General features: G+C 45.0%; 2 protein-coding genes across 6 annotated transcripts in view; one reads left to right on the forward strand and one right to left on the reverse strand.

Moving 5' to 3' along the window:
- Positions 1-32: 32 nt before the first annotated feature.
- POLR3H (RNA polymerase III subunit H) lies at positions 33-6,576 on the forward strand. Of its 2 annotated transcripts, XM_009086544.4 has the most exons (6): positions 35-375; positions 1,566-1,662; positions 3,279-3,365; positions 4,346-4,409; positions 5,026-5,233; positions 5,726-6,576. In XM_009086544.4, exons 1-6 carry the CDS (start codon positions 265-267, stop codon positions 5,777-5,779), a joined length of 621 nt encoding a protein of 206 aa, XP_009084792.2. In that variant the 5' UTR covers positions 35-264; the 3' UTR covers positions 5,780-6,576. The 2 variants fall into 2 exon arrangements, with proteins under 2 accessions (XP_009084793.3, XP_009084792.2); XM_009086545.4 differs by lacking the exon at positions 3,279-3,365 and having other exon boundaries at positions 33-375.
- Positions 6,577-7,714: 1,138 nt separating this feature from the next.
- ACO2 (aconitase 2) overlaps positions 7,715-16,351 on the reverse strand; it is a 30,679-nt gene continuing 22,042 nt past the window's right edge. For all 4 annotated transcript variants that reach the window (XM_018909980.3, XM_030237900.2, XM_009086543.4 and 1 more), the window contains 10 exons: positions 15,990-16,095; positions 14,742-14,899; positions 13,606-13,679; positions 12,793-12,904; positions 12,492-12,614; positions 12,134-12,289; positions 9,980-10,171; positions 9,026-9,158; positions 8,600-8,721; positions 7,715-8,212 (listed from right to left, as the gene is read on the reverse strand). In XM_018909980.3, the coding sequence (XP_018765525.3) occupies positions 8,069-8,212; positions 8,600-8,721; positions 9,026-9,158; positions 9,980-10,171; positions 12,134-12,289; positions 12,492-12,614; positions 12,793-12,904; positions 13,606-13,679; positions 14,742-14,899; positions 15,990-16,095 (1,320 nt within the window). In that variant the 3' untranslated portion in view covers positions 7,715-8,068. The remainder of the gene's footprint in view (positions 8,213-8,599; positions 8,722-9,025; positions 9,159-9,979; positions 10,172-12,133; positions 12,290-12,491; positions 12,615-12,792; positions 12,905-13,605; positions 13,680-14,741; positions 14,900-15,989; positions 16,096-16,351) is intronic.

Consider the following 16,351-nt stretch of genomic DNA (forward strand, 5'->3'; position numbering starts at 1 on the left):
GACCCGCCAGCCGAGCGCGATTGGCTGCGGCGGCGCCGGAAGTGGCGCGAGGCCGGGCCGCGCGGCGCGGCTCCGCATGCGGCAGGTGGGGGAGGGGCACTCGCGCACCCCCCGGCGTCCCGGCCGCTCCCGGGCCGGTTCCTTCGGGACAGCCGGGACACCGCCCCACCGGGCTCCCAGCCTCACCTTGGGCTGCCTTCCCAGCCCGGTCCTCGCCGCCCTCCCATTCCCGAGGCTGTAGGCGTCTCCTCGCCCCCCGCCACCATGTTTGTCCTGGTGGAGATGACTGACACTGTAAGAATTCCTCCCTGGCAGTTTGAAAGGAAACTGAACGAATCCATTGCTGAAGAGCTAAACAAGAAATTGGCCAATAAGGTAAAGCGTGGGTCACGTATAGGTTGATGCAGGTATCACAACATCCCCTGCCTTTTGTTTGTGCCTACTGAGGTGCGTGGGTGAGGTGTCAGAGGGGTTTAGATGCGAAGGCCGTCCCCTGCCTCTGTAAACAAAGAGACAGTCACGTATCATCTCAAAGGGGACATTTTTCTAATAGCTGATGTTGTAATGGGAAGATACTGAGACACCAGATGGGGCAGAGGAGCATGGAAGAGAAGTGAGAGCAGCTGCTGGTTTGTGTTAAAAGGAGCAATCCAAAATGCAGCCTGGAAAACAAATGCAAACTAATCCATCCAGTGGGGAATTTAAAGGAAAAAAACCCCTTTATAAACACATGTAGAACAGTAATACTGGAAGAGAAATGAAGCTGTTAATAGCTGATTTAGTCTCTGCTTAGTAAAGGAGATACATGGTGGCAGTAAGAAGTTGGTCTTTGGTGCAGGATATAAAAAGTGTTTTCTGGTGGACCTGGAGGTCAGAGATTCCCTGTGCAGCCCCAGACTGTGATTTGTGTTTGGCTTTCAACATGGGAAAGGTGCAAAACTCAAAATGCAGCTGTAAACATAAAAGGAGCTCAAAAGAGCAACCTGAAGGGGTCAAGGGTTGTGAATAGCAGATTATACAGGCAGGTTATGAAGAGCAAAAGTCTTCCTTCATCCACTGATAGCTGGTTGATGCCTCAATTTTTGTAGGCAGTGAAGCTGTCTCAGAAATAGCAAAGAAACCAAGAGTTTGCCTTGTGTTTCCCCAGAGCTAATATAAGAGGAAGGCAAGCCTAGAGACTCCTGAGAGTGTAACTCTAACAGACAACATGTTTAGCATTTGGGCAAGCTGTGGGGCTGGTGAATGATGGGGAGCTGTTAACTGTCTTGGCAGCTCAAGTTCTCTCACTGCTGACAATTTCCCCAAGGGATTCTCTATGTAGCAGTGTTCTTTCCAGTTCTTTCCAGTGCCAGTGAAAATGTGCTCCCACAACATTTGGACTGGGGCTCCCCTACACTGCTGGTGATGTTAAAAGCAGTGCTCCAAAACAGACTCCATCTCATTTTGCCACCCTTCTGTTGCTGCCTTTTGGAAAGGTGTGCCTAATGTATGTATTCCACAGTTTGCTTGAGTTTACCTGGTGGGTTGCTTGATTTACTGCTCTTGAATGTTTTTTCTTTTGTCAGGTGGTGTACAATGTCGGGCTCTGCATCTGTCTGTATGATATCACAAAGCTGGAAGATTCATACATATTTCCTGGGGATGGTGCGTCACATACCAAGGGTAAGTGCTTTTCCTCAGTTATATTCTGTTGTAGAAGGTTAATTAATGATCTGGAAATGTAAGCTGAGTTCATTTGTTAGGGACAGTAACAACCTTAAGATCACAGCCTTAACTGTGTTCCTTTTAGGAGGGCAAGAAGAACATGGTGAAAGTCTCTTATGTTCTTTTGGGTACAAATAGAGCTTTAAATAGCCAGTCCTCCTTGCCTTCTGCAGCAGCCCATCTCTGTTCTACAATTACAGCCATAGGTGTGGGGTAAGGAAAGGGTTAATTTAGTTGAAAATTATTGAAAGTCTGCCCACAGAAAAGAAGTTGTAATAATTGGTCTGCGTTTCTCTGATGTTTTTTCTTTTTGAAGCTTATTTTCCCTAGCTAGGATGTGAACCTGTTTCTACATATAGCATTTGCACAGCATTTGATGCTCTTGTACTAGCTGGAAGTTTTATGACGCTTTTGTTGAAACTTAGACAGATCTGGTTCATCATACATTTCTAGTGATTTTTTTTTTTTTTAATAAGAAATTGCTAATTTCTCTACTTTGACTCTTGGCAAATCTGAGTAAAAACTGGAAGTAAAGTGCATAAAAGCAAATTTCATTTTTTTAAGTTAAATTAAATGTTTAAACTGGTAAGAGATGCATTTTTCTAGTTTAAGTTTACAGTGTGGAATCATAGGTTGAGCACATGAAATAGCTCCTGTTGGAAGGGAACTGCACTGCCTATATGTCTTCTATGCCTTCCCTTTACTAAATTTTAACTCCAGTACAACTCATTTCCTGCAAATAAAAGCTTCTCTAATACTGAAGGAGGATGTCAGGCTTTCCTGCTTGCTTTAATCTCCATTCAGCTTCTCAGCTTAGAATTAGTCCTTGAACTGAAAGAAGAGAACTTTTCTCTCTGAGCTCAGGGAAAAAAGTCTGCTTTCAGAATCTGGGGTAGAACTTTGATAAATCCTGCTGTGTCTGGTAATAACTCTTTCTATAATGCATTGCCTAGTTTTATGTAAAAGAGGAGCACTGAGGAGGTACAGCTGCAATGATGTTAAATTTCTCAGGAGCATCGTTTGGCTGAGATTGTCTTGGTGTAGCATTCTTGTAATAACAAATGCTATGTGCTTAGTTAGAAACATTTCATCTAGCTTAGAGGAAAAAGCAGTTGTGTTAGAGAACCTTGTTTAATCTGATAATACTTGATTTAAAAGATTTCATTTAATGAAAATACAGCATTGCAGACAAAGATAAAAGGCAGAAGTATTACGAGAAAATGTAAGTTCAGCTGATACTCTTGACCATTGTGCTTCTGTCATAACTTATTCAGAAGCCACGCTCCATGTTTATTGTCTTACACTTTCTTTTTGTGAACTTCTTGCACAACTGAGGAGCTGGGAACAGGACACTCTGATCAGCTGCTGCCAGAATTTGTACAAACCAGTTAGGAATTAGAACTCTGTTTCCCATTTTTCTGTCTAATCACTGCCTGTAAAGAAGTTGTAAAAGAAACTGGGTGTTTTAGAGGGCATATTGTTTTAATGGGATTTTGTTTTAATGGCTGCCACCCTGTGGGAGGACTGTAGTTTACTAACATGGACGTAACATTAGTGATGTGTTTTCTTTTAAGTGCATTTCCGCTATGTGGTCTTCCATCCCTTCCTGGATGAGATTCTGATCGGACAGATTAAAAGCTGCAGTCAGGATGGCGTCCACGGTAAACTGCAACTTCTGACATTAGGGACACGTGAGCTGCAGAGCCCTTGGGTCTGTTGAGACACTCGTTTTGGCTGGAGTAACGCTCTCTGTGGGCTGGTTAATGGCTATTACTGGCCTCTAGTGCTGCTCTGATCTGAGGGTGATTGGCAGTTTGAGCCTGGCAGCTTCCCCTGACCTTGATGGTTTTGTCCACACTCCCTTTTCCTTTGGCCCAAGAATAACAGGCAAACCCATCTGGAGCATAGACTGGATTTCTTTCCTTGCTTCAGTTAACAGAATTTGTTTTTTTCAAAGTGCAACTATTTGCTTGTGTTGGTCTGATGTATTTTTCCTATAGGCTGTGCAAATTTGTATTCATTTCCTGTACCTGAAAACGTGTCAGTGAAATGTCTTTGTGAGCACAAAGTGCTGCCAGAGTCATGGAATATATAATTGATTGTTTGCTTTCCTTTCCTCTAGGAGTCTTCCATACAAGGGAGCTCTGCTGCTTAGTTGTTAAATTAAGACAATAAGGTTACCTTGGCTGCTTTTGTTGCTGAACTTGGGCATGGTCCATTCCCTGATAAAATTCAACATCATGAAACCTTAAGGGGGATGCGGGGGCTGTTCTAACTTTATAACAGTCTTTATTTAACGTACTACATCTGTGATTTCTAAGCTCTTTTTTGTCACAGACCTCTATAGCATCTGACTCATTTCTTGGAACGCTTTCATTTCCATTCCTGCTCCAAACAACCTTTTCCTTTCCCAGCGGGCACGAAGACTGTGCCCTCTGTTGCTGTATGTACTTTCAACTGGGTGGTTGCTTTGCTGCCAACTGGAATTGAGCGTTGTGGTTCAAAGAATAATTCCTGCATAATCTCAATGTCCTTCCTGAGAAAGGAAGGAGTATGAGCCTAGAAATGCATTTTACGAATCGCTGTGGAACATCATTTGCAAAGAATTGTTTCGGTCTTAGCCAAATTATTTTCTCCGCAGTTTCTCTTGGATTCTTTGATGATATTGTCATCCCACCAGAATCCCTGCAGCAGCCAGCTAAGTTGTATCCTTTGATCACCTTTGATAACTTCACTACTTCATTTCAATAGATTGTGCAGTGCTGGCCCAACAGGCATTCACCACTGCAACAATGAAGGTGCTCAGCAGCAGAAGCTAAGCCCTTCTGTCGGGCAAGTCCCACAGACTGTTATCACAGCTAGACAGGCCCTCACGCTCATTAGGTTTTGCAGGATCATTGTGCCTGCTGATAGGAATGAATGGCAGTGTCCCCTGCCCAGTTGTAATCCCTGCCTCCAGCCTTGGCTGCTGCTGAAGATAGAGCCCAGGTTTTACCATATCATGTAATGTCTACATACGTGTGTGTCTGATGTACTTCTTCAGTGTGGTAGGCGAGGTTGTCTTCAGTCTGAGGAGTTTTGCTTGTCTGGGGGTCTTTTCTGCTGCTGGGTGTTTTTGGGGGATGTGTAGACAAGCAGCATACAGCGTGGTGCAGGAAAATCAGAAAGATGGGGTCCTGGGCTGTGCAGACAGTGACCTGGGACAGCACATTGCAGTTTGGGAAATAACTGTGAAAAGGTTTTGAATCGAGCCTTTTCTCAGAACTGTCAGAAAGTGATCTGTCAAGCAGAATGGTGTTCCCCTCCTTAATCCTTGGCCAGTGATGAAGCAGAGCAGGTGTGGGTGTGGGAATATGAGACAGAAGAAGGAGCCCATGACCTTTACATGGACATCGGGGAAGAGATCCGCTTCCGAGTCGTGGATGAGACGTTTGTTGATACGTCACCAACCGGTCCGAGCTCTGCAGAGGCTTCCACTTCAAATGCTGCAGAAGAAGTCCAGAAGAAAGAGGCACCCTACACTCTTGTGGTAACTATGTGCATTAGTTCTTACAGCTTTGCGAGTGTTGTGGTTTATTCAGTGTCTAAAATAGCACCCCTTTCCCAAGGAACTGATTGCTTTAAGCTGACCCTGAAGCAGAATCACTGAATGAAAGGAGTGGAAAAGGGGAGAAATGAGGTTGTTCTTGTGGTTGCTCTGTTTTCTGAGTGTTTTCACTGGAACACTTTGTGGTTGTTGGTGATTCCCCCTGGGAGGCTGATTTAAAACTGATTTAACTCTGTGTTCATGAAGAGCACAGAGCTGGGAGCAGCACATCAAAGGCTATGTGGCAACTGAACAATCTTTCCTTGCAGTGTTCTGGCATAAAACCTGAGTGTACAGTGCATGAGAAAGGTGGATCTGAACCAGTGGCAGCTGTGTTCTGTAACTTACATGGGAAAGATGATGTATTTTTAGGCATTTTCCTCTGTTCTCTGTGCAGTTTACAATTGTATACTCTCTTCTTCTCTCTGTGAACAGGGATCAATCAGCGAGCCAGGCCTGGGCCTCCTGTCATGGTGGACAAACAGTTAGCTGCCATCGGAGCCTGCTCCACAGAAAGTCTTTCCGGTGAAAGTTTGGGGGATAATGGGGCCCTGCTGGTGCTCACTGCTCCTCTGAAGCTGAATAAGAAATTAGATCTGCCATTCTGTTTTCCCTTCAGCTTCCAAGCTGCCAGAGAGAGACAGTTGCTTACAAGAAAAGTCTTCCCTGATGTGCAGAAGTGAATTTACAGACACAAAAAGCCTTGAGCACAGTAGCTACAAACTCAGCTGGAGCTTTGGTCTCCTGCCCTGGAGGGAAAATCATGGAGGTCTTTGCTTGCCTGAATCAAGGAAAGAGTTGGCTTTAGTGAGTAAAGGCAGAAGAGAATACCTATCGAGAAGTACCACTCCTTAGGCTGAGAGCTTGATCTCAGAGGAGTAGAAACCTGCCCTTCTCTTGACAGGAAGAGACAGCAAAAGGCTTGAGTTAGTAGAGGTGTGGTACTCTGGAGACCTGGAAAATGCTGCTGCTGAGAGAGCAGGGGAGGTGCTGGTGATGTTTGCTAAGTATGGGAACTTCAGCCATGGACCAAGAAAGAACAGGAATGACAGTTTACCCAAAAGTAACTCAGGCTTAGTGAAGATGACCACTGAGGAAAACTACAGGCTGCTTATTGTGCTGAATGGAATGACTTTTTGGATGGGCTGTATTTATGCAGAAACTTTTCAGGAGCTTTACTGAAAATATGAAATTATGGACTGAAATGGATGAAGGCTGCTTTGAGCAAGCTAAATCCTTGTTTGTGGGGGTTTTAATACGGTAAGTGGAATAAATTGTAAAAACCACACAGCCTGCCTTCCTGTACAATTTGTGGGGAAACTATTAGCTTCCTTCCTAGCAGGAAAAAAACACTTGCCTCCTGCAGTTCAGCTACTTGGATTTCAAGTCAGACAGAGTTGAGACCAACACTTTGCTCTGTGCTAACAGCCAATGACAAACAATTGCCATCACCCTCCCTGACAGCAGTACAAGGAAAGGAGGGAACAAAACAGTGAGTAAAATCTATGCAGGGCCCATTGCCAAGAGAGTGATGTTGCACATAATTATAAAGCCAGCCACGTTTGGCAGGAAGGAGCTGTAATTCCCTGGGATAGTGGGTCTGCTTAACCTCCAACTGTGAAAACAAAGCCTGAGTCATCAGTGCCCTCCCTGCCGCATCGTTAGAACCCCTTAATTCTCAACTGTTATTCCTGGTGCAGTGCCCTAATTAAAAGGGAGCCTAGAATTCTTTAGGTTCACATAGTAACTGAGGTCCATCTGTGCACACAATAAACTTACTGAATGCCACCTACAGCGCAACAGTGCTCACACATCCATCTAGCTATGATGGAAATAACTGTTTGCAGAAACCCCCCGCCCAGCTGTTTGTATAGGTGGAAATTTGGGTGAAACAAGGGAGCTTCCACACAGGCTGTTCTGGGGTAGTGCCAGGACAAGGGGAAGAAAACAGTCCAACTACTCCAGGTAGTGGTTTTGCTCAGCTCCTTTTGGACAGGGTCCGGGCTCCCAGGAGTACAGTGAATTAGTAGCGATGTGGTTTTGTGTGCTGTTCTCATGAGAGACTTCTCAGCATCCATCTCCTGCTGTAAGTTGCGCTTTAGGGAACTAAGTTTGCAGTGCTGGGAAATCAGATACAGCAGGTGTTCTTTGCAAGTTTGTCATCACTGCAATAGTGGCAGTGTTGCCCTAGACAGGAATGTAGGGGGGAAGGTGGTCATAATCACAAGTGTAGCCTGCAGTAGGTTAATGTCAAGAGCTAAACAGTCCTAGACAGCTGTGAGGGCTCTTTCTTTACCACACTGAATTACTGTTCAGTTAGGGGTTTTTCTCCATATAGCAGTGATTTAAAAGAAGTTCTTTCCCACCCTCCCAAAAACAATGACAGGGATTAGGATGATGAATACAATAACACATAACACAAGAGATGGTCACATTCTTTATTTTCATTTGAAGTCTTTAGCCATCAGTAAAGTGAATGGGCAGAAAACAACCAACTGAGCAGACAAACCCACCTTTGCTGGTTATTTCCAAATATAAATAACTGTGAGAACTGAAATTGAGCCAAAATAGAAAAAGGAAGCTGGGGAATTTAAAAGACAAAAGTAAGCCTAGCTGTACTCCCTTTTCATAGTGTCAGTGAAGAGGAAGTACCATAACAAAAAGGAAGCTATGGTTACATTTGATCAGACATTTATTCCAACAGTAGGCAGGGAATTGCACTTTCATGAAAAATGCCAAAGCTGAATCGAGTCCAGTGCACTGGGGCATTGTGCGCACTTAGCTTGATTTCTGCTGCAGCTCCTTCATTCTGTTCAGGGCACTGCCAGCCTGAAACCACTCGATCTGCGACTCATTGAAGGTGTGGTTCAGCATGATTGTTTCTTGGCTTCCATTGGGATGCTTGATGATGCATTTCAGAGGCTAAAGGAAGAAGACAGTTTTATTTTCCCTTCTTTTTCAAGGGAGAAGGTTATCTGAAGCTTCTCACAAGAAAATTTCTACATGGTTTTAAAGGGTTGAAAAGGGAAAATTCCAGCTCAGGGTGGATCTTAACATAGAAGTGAAGTTGCAGTTCCTTCTAGGGAACACGCGTGTTTAAGTCAACAGGTCCAGGAATTCAGAGTAGTGTAGGAAGCTTTCTCTTAACTGTTCAGAACACCACTGATTCTGACCTGCCCTATGTCTCCCAGCCCACTGTGTCTCACCTAGCTGGCAGGCTGCACTGCTCATCAGTGCCAGTGCTGCCTCACGAGCACACAGCTCACCACTGATCCCCATCAGTGCATGACAAGACACCCAGACAGTTACCTTTCCAGGTGCAAAGTCTTTCAACCCCACAATGCTCAGCTTATCCACAGGATGAATCTTGTTATAGTCTGCTGGATCAGCAAAAGTGAGAGGCAGTAGACCTTGCTTCTTCAGATTGGTTTCTGTGGAGAACAAACCACCGACCACACTTGTAACATCCTATTCCAGGGAAGCATGATTACCTTCTGGCTGCTCAGAGTACCATTCCAACAACGATTACTATCTTTGTAGCAAAATCAGCATATCCCTTGTTTGTGGCATATCCAACTAGGTATGTAACAGGACTTCTGACAGGAGGGACCTTGCCATCTGTCAGCAGGGAGGAATCATGCCTGTAGGTGTTGAGCCCTGGGCAAGGTATAAACACCACTTCCACTCAAACTGAACACATCCTGTTTACAAACACTGAAGGAGAAGCCTGCTCACCATGGATCCTGGCAAAGCTCTTGGTGATGATGACCCTTCCTCCCAAGTGACGTGGCTCCAATGCTGCATGCTCCCGGCTTGATCCCTCACCATAGTTTTCATCCCCAACAACTGCCCATTTGACACCCATTTTCTGTGACAAAAGACACAGATTTACATTTGTGCAGCCACTCAAGTGAGGAATTAACAATAAATACCCACCCACACATCTAATTTCAACACTTCACTGACATTGCTATGCTATGACACCTTCTCCCAGAAGACTCCCTTGGGTTCTGAGAAAGGAGAGAAATAAAGGAGTGCTTCATGGTAGTTAGGCACTGCCATCCTTGCTGACAAGGGCTGAGGAGGATTGCTCTTGGGATCCAGAGCAAATATTTTCCTTCCTTTTCCTGCCACCTCTCCTTCCATCACGCTATGCCAGACCAGTGTTTGCACGAGCCATGACTTCTGCTCTACTTCTGGAAGGGATACGGAAAATTTTAACTTCTCTCTACTAAAAGAGCCAATTGGAAACAACTGCCAAGTTGTCCAGAGGGTAAAAGGACACTTCTTAAGATATGAAGCCTACTGTTAAAGAATAAAGGGGATAAGACTGTAATTTATTTAAACATTAGACTAGTCACAGGTGAAGCATTCCAGGATGCAAGATTTAGCTAGTCTGATGACACCCATGCCTTGTAAGGTGTGCAGAGCCTAAAGGTGTTCTTTCGTCTATGATTTCTGCTCCCCTCTGAGTCACGAGATCTTCCTCCCTCTTCCCCATAGCAGGTAGGGACAAAATCTCCTACAGGAACTGCAATCATTAGAGAAGTACCAAGAAAATGCCTCAATGCTGAATGAATTCACAGCTGCTGTTACTTGAGAACGGGAGGGTGAGATCCTTCTATTTGGCACAGACTGCCCAAAGTGTAAACAACCTCCTAAAATAGATGTGTCAGGGGAAGGACTCACCTTGTAGTAACGGGCTGTGTCTGGGACTGGGCCAAACTCCTGGGTTAATGCGTTGCGCACAGAGTTGGCCTTGCCGTTTTCGATGTTGATGGCGCCAATGAGCAGGTTGTTGGAGATGTTGTCCAGATGGCCACGGAATTTGAGCCACGGTCCGGCTGCAGAAATATGGTCGGTGGTGCATTTCCCTTTTACCTAAAGCGTAGCAGAAGAGAAGAATGTCTCAGGATGGACTAATGTACTTGACCCTTCCTCAACACTTGTAACTGTGAAGCACTAATTGGGAGGAGTGGTCGATACTCCAGAGGGCCCTGCAGCCCTTCAGAAAGACCTCAACAGGTCTTAGAGAGGTGGGCAGAGAACTGTCTGAAGTTCAGCAAGGGCAGGTTCAGGGTCCTTCACCTGGTTAAGAGTAACTCCACGCACGAGCTGCTGGAAAGCAGCTCTGGGGGTCCTGGTGGACAACAAGCAGTCCATGAGCCAGCAGTGTGCCCATGTGGCCAAGAAAGCCAATGGTATTCTGGGGTGAATTAGAAAGAGCATTGCCAGCAGGTCAAGGGACGTGATCCTGTCCCTCTAGTCAGCCCTGGTGAGGCCACCTCTGGAGTGTTGTGTCCAGTTCTGGGCTCCCCAGTACAAGAGAGACATGGAACACCTAGAGCAGGTACAGGGGAGGGCGACAAAGGGAAGGGACTGGACCATCTCCTGTTCAGCCAAAGAAGAGACAAATGAGAGGGGACCTCTTATTTACAGTATCTGCAAGTATCTGAAGGGAGGGTGTGGTGTCAAGAGTGTGGAGCCAGGCTCTGCTCAGTGGTGCCGAGCAATAGGACAAGAGGCAATGGAGCAGAAACTGAGGCACAGGAAGTTCCACCTGAACATGAGGGAGAACTTCTTTACTGTGCAGTGACCACATTGGAACAGATTTCCCAGAGAGGCTGTGGAGTCTCCCTTACTGGAGATATTCAAGGACCATCTGGACACAATCCTGTGCCATATGCTCTGGGATGACCGTGCTTGAGCAGGGAGGTTGGATCAGATGACCCACTGTGGTCCCTTCCAACCTAACCCATTATGTGATCATCATATCTCCTTTTAAAGGCATAAGCCCCAGAAAAGCACATCAGTTACAGAATCAAGGCACTCTAAAGCAGAACACAGTGGTCATTCTGCATGCATTGGGTAAGAAGAACATCCCTTTTCCAAAGGGTAAATTAAAAAAAATTAGCTTAGCCATGACATCTCCTGCTGTGTCCTCACTTCCCTCAGCAGTAGGCTGTTAGGTACAAAAAGCAATTAAGCCCTTCCTGCTACAGCCCAGCCTTCCTGCAGGGAAACTTCAACAAGATGCCAAGTGTTACCCTCTAAGTTTCCAAACTGCACATAAGCCTTCTCAGCTTGTAAGAACAGAATTCCCAACCAGAGATAATGGCCTTCCAACTGCTAAGTTCTAAAGTGCCTATAAAGAAATTGCGTGTGTCAAAAACTTTTGCACAGCAGTATGGCCCTTGGGAGTACATCCAACTCTGTCACTGAGAATCAGGAACGTTCCCAAAGGTCAGTTCATAAGGGATTGCATTTCAGAACCCCTCACCATATCAACTGAAGTTTCCATCTGTTAACTCACCTCAGGCAGTGAGGAGAAACCCATGTCTCCATTGAAAGACCAAATTGCAATGTTTAACAAGTGTGAAGTAATTTCTCTTTCTATAAAGTGGGAAAAGAACATGCATACTGATGGATGAGAAGTTCCCAACGACCTCATTTCAGACAAAATACATCTTAGAACAGTCAGTATTAGAGATGCTAATTAAAGAACCCATCCACCTTTCTATTGCAGGTTGTAACTGGGACAAATTCTGCAGACTGCATGGTTTGGGCAGGACCACATTACATGCTATAACAAGCTTGCTTTTGCATGGTATTAGCAAACCACTAGCCCAAAGGAGAAGAGTCACTTAGTTATAACAGAAAGAAGTATCAGAAGGAAACACCTGGAAGAAAGGAAGACACCTTGCTTCCCTTTCTGTAACAATGTGGTTGCAGGGGAGGGAATCGGGTATCTCAAAGGCACATCCAAAGCTTCTATCAGTTGCTGTGCAAACCCCTGTTCAAGCAGACCTGTTGCAGCTGATGCTCCCCCACTTAGTTCCTGACCTTGATGAGGATCAGCATGTCTTCTAGATCCTTGCCATCCCACTTATCAAAGGGCTCAAGAAGCTGGAGACGCTGGCTGGTGGGGCTCACATCCACATGCTGCCCACTGCCATCCTTGGGAGGGTATTGGTAGGTGTCCTGGCCTGGGTCAAACTCCTTCCAAAGAAGAAAGGAAAATCATCAGCCTCAGCCATCCCTAACAGCACGTGAAGAACAAGCCAATACAGGCAACTGCACCCATTCTGGCTCTACCACCATGTGTCAAGAAAGAGGTCAGTGCCTTTAAGTTCCCTCAGTATAAAGCAAACACTGCTAGCATCAGGTCTTTTCTCCCTCTGCCCCCAGACAGAGCACTTACCAGCTTGGGCAGCTCATCTGCATCAGGTGCCTCGAGTTTAAACTTCTTCCCATCTGCTCCTGTCAGGTAATCTGTCTCAGGGTTAAATTTTAGAGTGCCAGCAATGGACAGGGCTGTGACAATCTGAAAGAAGAAAAAAAAAGACAAATTTAAAGGCATATTCCACCTCCCATCATTTCACCTGAAAGTACTACATATAAGTCTCAAAGCCGCCAGCCAAAAGCTACTAAACGAGACACCCTGGGCCTCTTCTGCAGGTGCCCTGAACTATTCCACAGCCCCTCCTCTGGCTGTTTCTTACCTCTGGAGAAGTCACAAATGCGTGAGTCTCTGGATTGGCATCATTGCGACCCGTGAAATTTCGGTTGTAGGATGTAACTATTGTATTTTTCTCTCCTTTCTTGATGTCCTTCCTGTGAAAGCAGCAAACATGCTCATCAACTCCAAATGGAATATTGCTTCTAGATGTCTCACTGCTAGAATCTCCCAGCTTGGTTTTGGCAGCAATCACTAGCTTAGAAACAGGAGCTGGTGCCTGTACATGTTTTCCCCCCTTAAGCACAGACCCCACAGACCCATGTGCATGATGAATGCAAACCCAAGTCAAACACTGATTCTTGCAGTAGTTTTCACAGCCCACGTTGTTCACTGTTGAACTGTCTAAACAATAATCAACTAAGCACATTGCCTTTGGATATCCTGTGATCAGCTATGATAAAGCAACATAAAAATGTGCCTCCCATCCCTTCTATTGGGAATTATTCTCCCTGCCATTCCAATGACTGAAGTTGGACCAATTCACTTTTCCTATTTTAAAAGGCCCATACAAACTTCAGTCCACGCTCTCACAAACAAATCTTTCTCACCATTCTTTGCCTTCTAGAGAAAGCCTCCAAAATGTGTGTCCATTCTGCAGCTTTATTCACCTAAAGGCTCAACATAAATCCGTAGTCCTTCTTTTTGCCTCCTCCCGTACACACCAGACCAGCTATGGCTAGGTGGTTTTTAAACATTTAATTACTAGTGTGTTGTATTTACAATCAAATCAGGCTTCATAGAGCGTTCTGGAAGCTAAAAGATACAGAGCTAGAGTAAGGTCAATTTTTCATTTTACCTGTCCCACTGGCCGATGCATGGCCCACAAGCATTAGCAAGAACCAGCCCTCCAACTTCTCGCAGGATTTTTGCCTGGGGGCAGAAAACAACTTTGTTACCACAGAATGCCTGGAATGAATTTCTGGGGTTGCTCTTTTGGGGGAAGAAGACACTAACAGGAAGCACTGAGCCTGAGAAAATTCCCTTCCTTGTTTCAGTTTTGAGTCACTTTTATAAATACATGGGGTTTGACCCCAGTAAGACTGTAAGTTAACACTGGGACAGAGCTCAGGATGACTTGCCATGATGTTCCCGTTCTCTACCTGCTTCAACTTGAGCAATTCAGCTACTTACAGACATTTGACTGAAGGGCAGTGTCTGGTCTGATTAATATTCTATAGATTTCCTGTCCATGTAAGGAGAGAACTGGCAACAGCGTAGGCAAGTATGTGTGCCTGCTCAGTCTACTCAGCAAACAACTCAATTAAGGGGGCAGCTGGTAAGAAAAGGTATGACTTGAAAGGTAGGACTTGGTTGGAAGAGCCATCAAACATTGGCTGGACATATCCATATGTAAAGACTTGGTCCTCACACTATGACAGCATCTAAAATTGACTAAATAGTAAAGCTAATTAAAACAGTATTTTGTGCACAGAAACAAGGAAGAAAGTAGGTAATAGTTCCTCAACAGAAATATTTCTTTTAAAGACAATATGAGTTTTGCCATAAATTTGGTCTAAACTGAGAACCACCTTCCAACAAAAGGGCATGCTCTCTTTATAAATTTGGATAAAAGTGGATTGCAGCCTTTTGTCAGCCATGGTCATCTACAGAATCCCAAGAGCATGAGGTATTCCTTGCTATGCTTGTTCTCTCCTCAGGGCCCCAGTTCCTGACAACTGCCTCAGCCTTGTTCAGTTCTAATCCTGTTTTTACATGCCCAGGTAGTAAAGATACAGGTCAAAACACTGTCAAAGATGATGGCAGGACCCACAGGCACAGTAGCACAAGACCAGCTACTACATCAGGAATTGCACCTCCAGCAATAAGAGAAGACAAAGTTTAGAAAGCTTCCATTGGTTAACTTGGCCCCGAGTACTGTCCTGAAGAATTTAAGCCTTTCTGTTTGGAAGTGCAAAGAGCAGCCATACTCACATAACCGTCTCTTTCAATGGTGGCACGGATCTGCTCTGAGCCTGGTGTGATTGTGAACTTGGATTTGCACTTCAATCCATGTGCAAGCGCCTGTTTTGCCACCGCTGCAGAGCGTCCCATGTCCTCATAGCTGGAGTTGGTGCAGCTGCCAATCAAGCCTGTGGTGTTTGACAGAAAGACGGGGGTGGTTACTGCAGTCCTGGTACTTGGAAGATTCTCCCTGACCCATCTCCCAGAAGAACAAACAAGGGATAGCCACCTTTTCTGTTGATAAGGAATCTGAAAGGGTTTCAGGTGCCAACACTGCCAAGCCTCCCAGCAATATGGTGTGGTCACAAGCAGTCCCTTGTCCAGCTCTGGAGGTTGCACAGTCAGAACACACTACCCTGGTCACTAGTCTAATCTGACTAGGTCACTGTTTTACAAGACCTGAGTGTCACCTACTTGCACTTTGGTTAAGCAAATAACCGAAGAGAGGTATTGTTCCACAAAGACAGAAAAAGCTTTAAATCAAGATGGCAAGAAATGGAGGAAATGGTGAAAACATCTTCAGTATAGTATGAAGACCACACAAGGATATGCTGTACCATCCTGACAGCATTCTGGTCCGAAGCAGCAAAATAAAAATTCTCTCTCAGTTACAGCTACTGTAACTATATCCTCTTTGTAACACTAGAATATAATACACTTCCCACCTGGGACATGGCTTTACAATGTATTTCCATTCTTTTCATTCCTTCCTCCACTCCATGAGCAACAGTTGACAAGTCAGCCCACAAGTTACTATCCCAAAAGCAAGTACATAAATTTCCCAGCAAGTACTAACTTTACTAGGTCCCAAGAGTTCAACAGCCAACTGCTGGGAGTGCTGACAATCATGCTCCTGACAACTCTCTGCAACAGGTAAATCCATACCATAGACTTTTAATAAAAACCATCTTCTATGGGTAACATTCCTGTCAATCCAAACAGTCAAACATTTCAAAAATGGAAGAAACCTGGTCTACCTCTTGAGATTAAAATCCCTTCTACTATCCTGGATCTTATCATACACACTTGACCCATGTAGTCACTACTTTGCCCAGAAAATTCCTAAGGCCATGAACAGATGACACTGCACCAAAGTCAAAGGACAGACAGCAGCAGGGGAAAAACTGGGTCCCAAGCTATGTGACCAACAACTTATCCCAAGACAACAACGTTTATGCCACAAGTATCAAGGCAGAGGAAAGAGCAAATGCTACCCACCAACTCTGATATCAACAGGCCAGCCCTCCTTTTCTGCCACAGCACCAATATCTGACACAGGGTGCGCCAGGTCTGGTGTGAAAGGTCCATTGATATGCGGTTTCAGCTTTAAGAAACAGTGACAAAGTCAGAAAACACAGTAGCAAAAAAAAAAAAAAAAAAAAAACCCAAAACACAGCAGCAAATCAATTCCTTCCACAGCTCTATCTGCAAGTTAACTAGGATTCTCCTACATGAAAACTGGAGCACAAGCTGTAGGTGAAGCAGACCTGAATCTATTTCACATGTTCTAGCACAGCACCAGGGGTGTTGCATCCAACTCCCAGCTTGGTCTTCAGTCACACAAAGCAGAGCCACATCAC

This window comes from Serinus canaria, chromosome 1A, assembly GCF_022539315.1.
Source record: "Serinus canaria isolate serCan28SL12 chromosome 1A, serCan2020, whole genome shotgun sequence".
NCBI lineage: Eukaryota > Metazoa > Chordata > Aves > Passeriformes > Fringillidae > Serinus > Serinus canaria.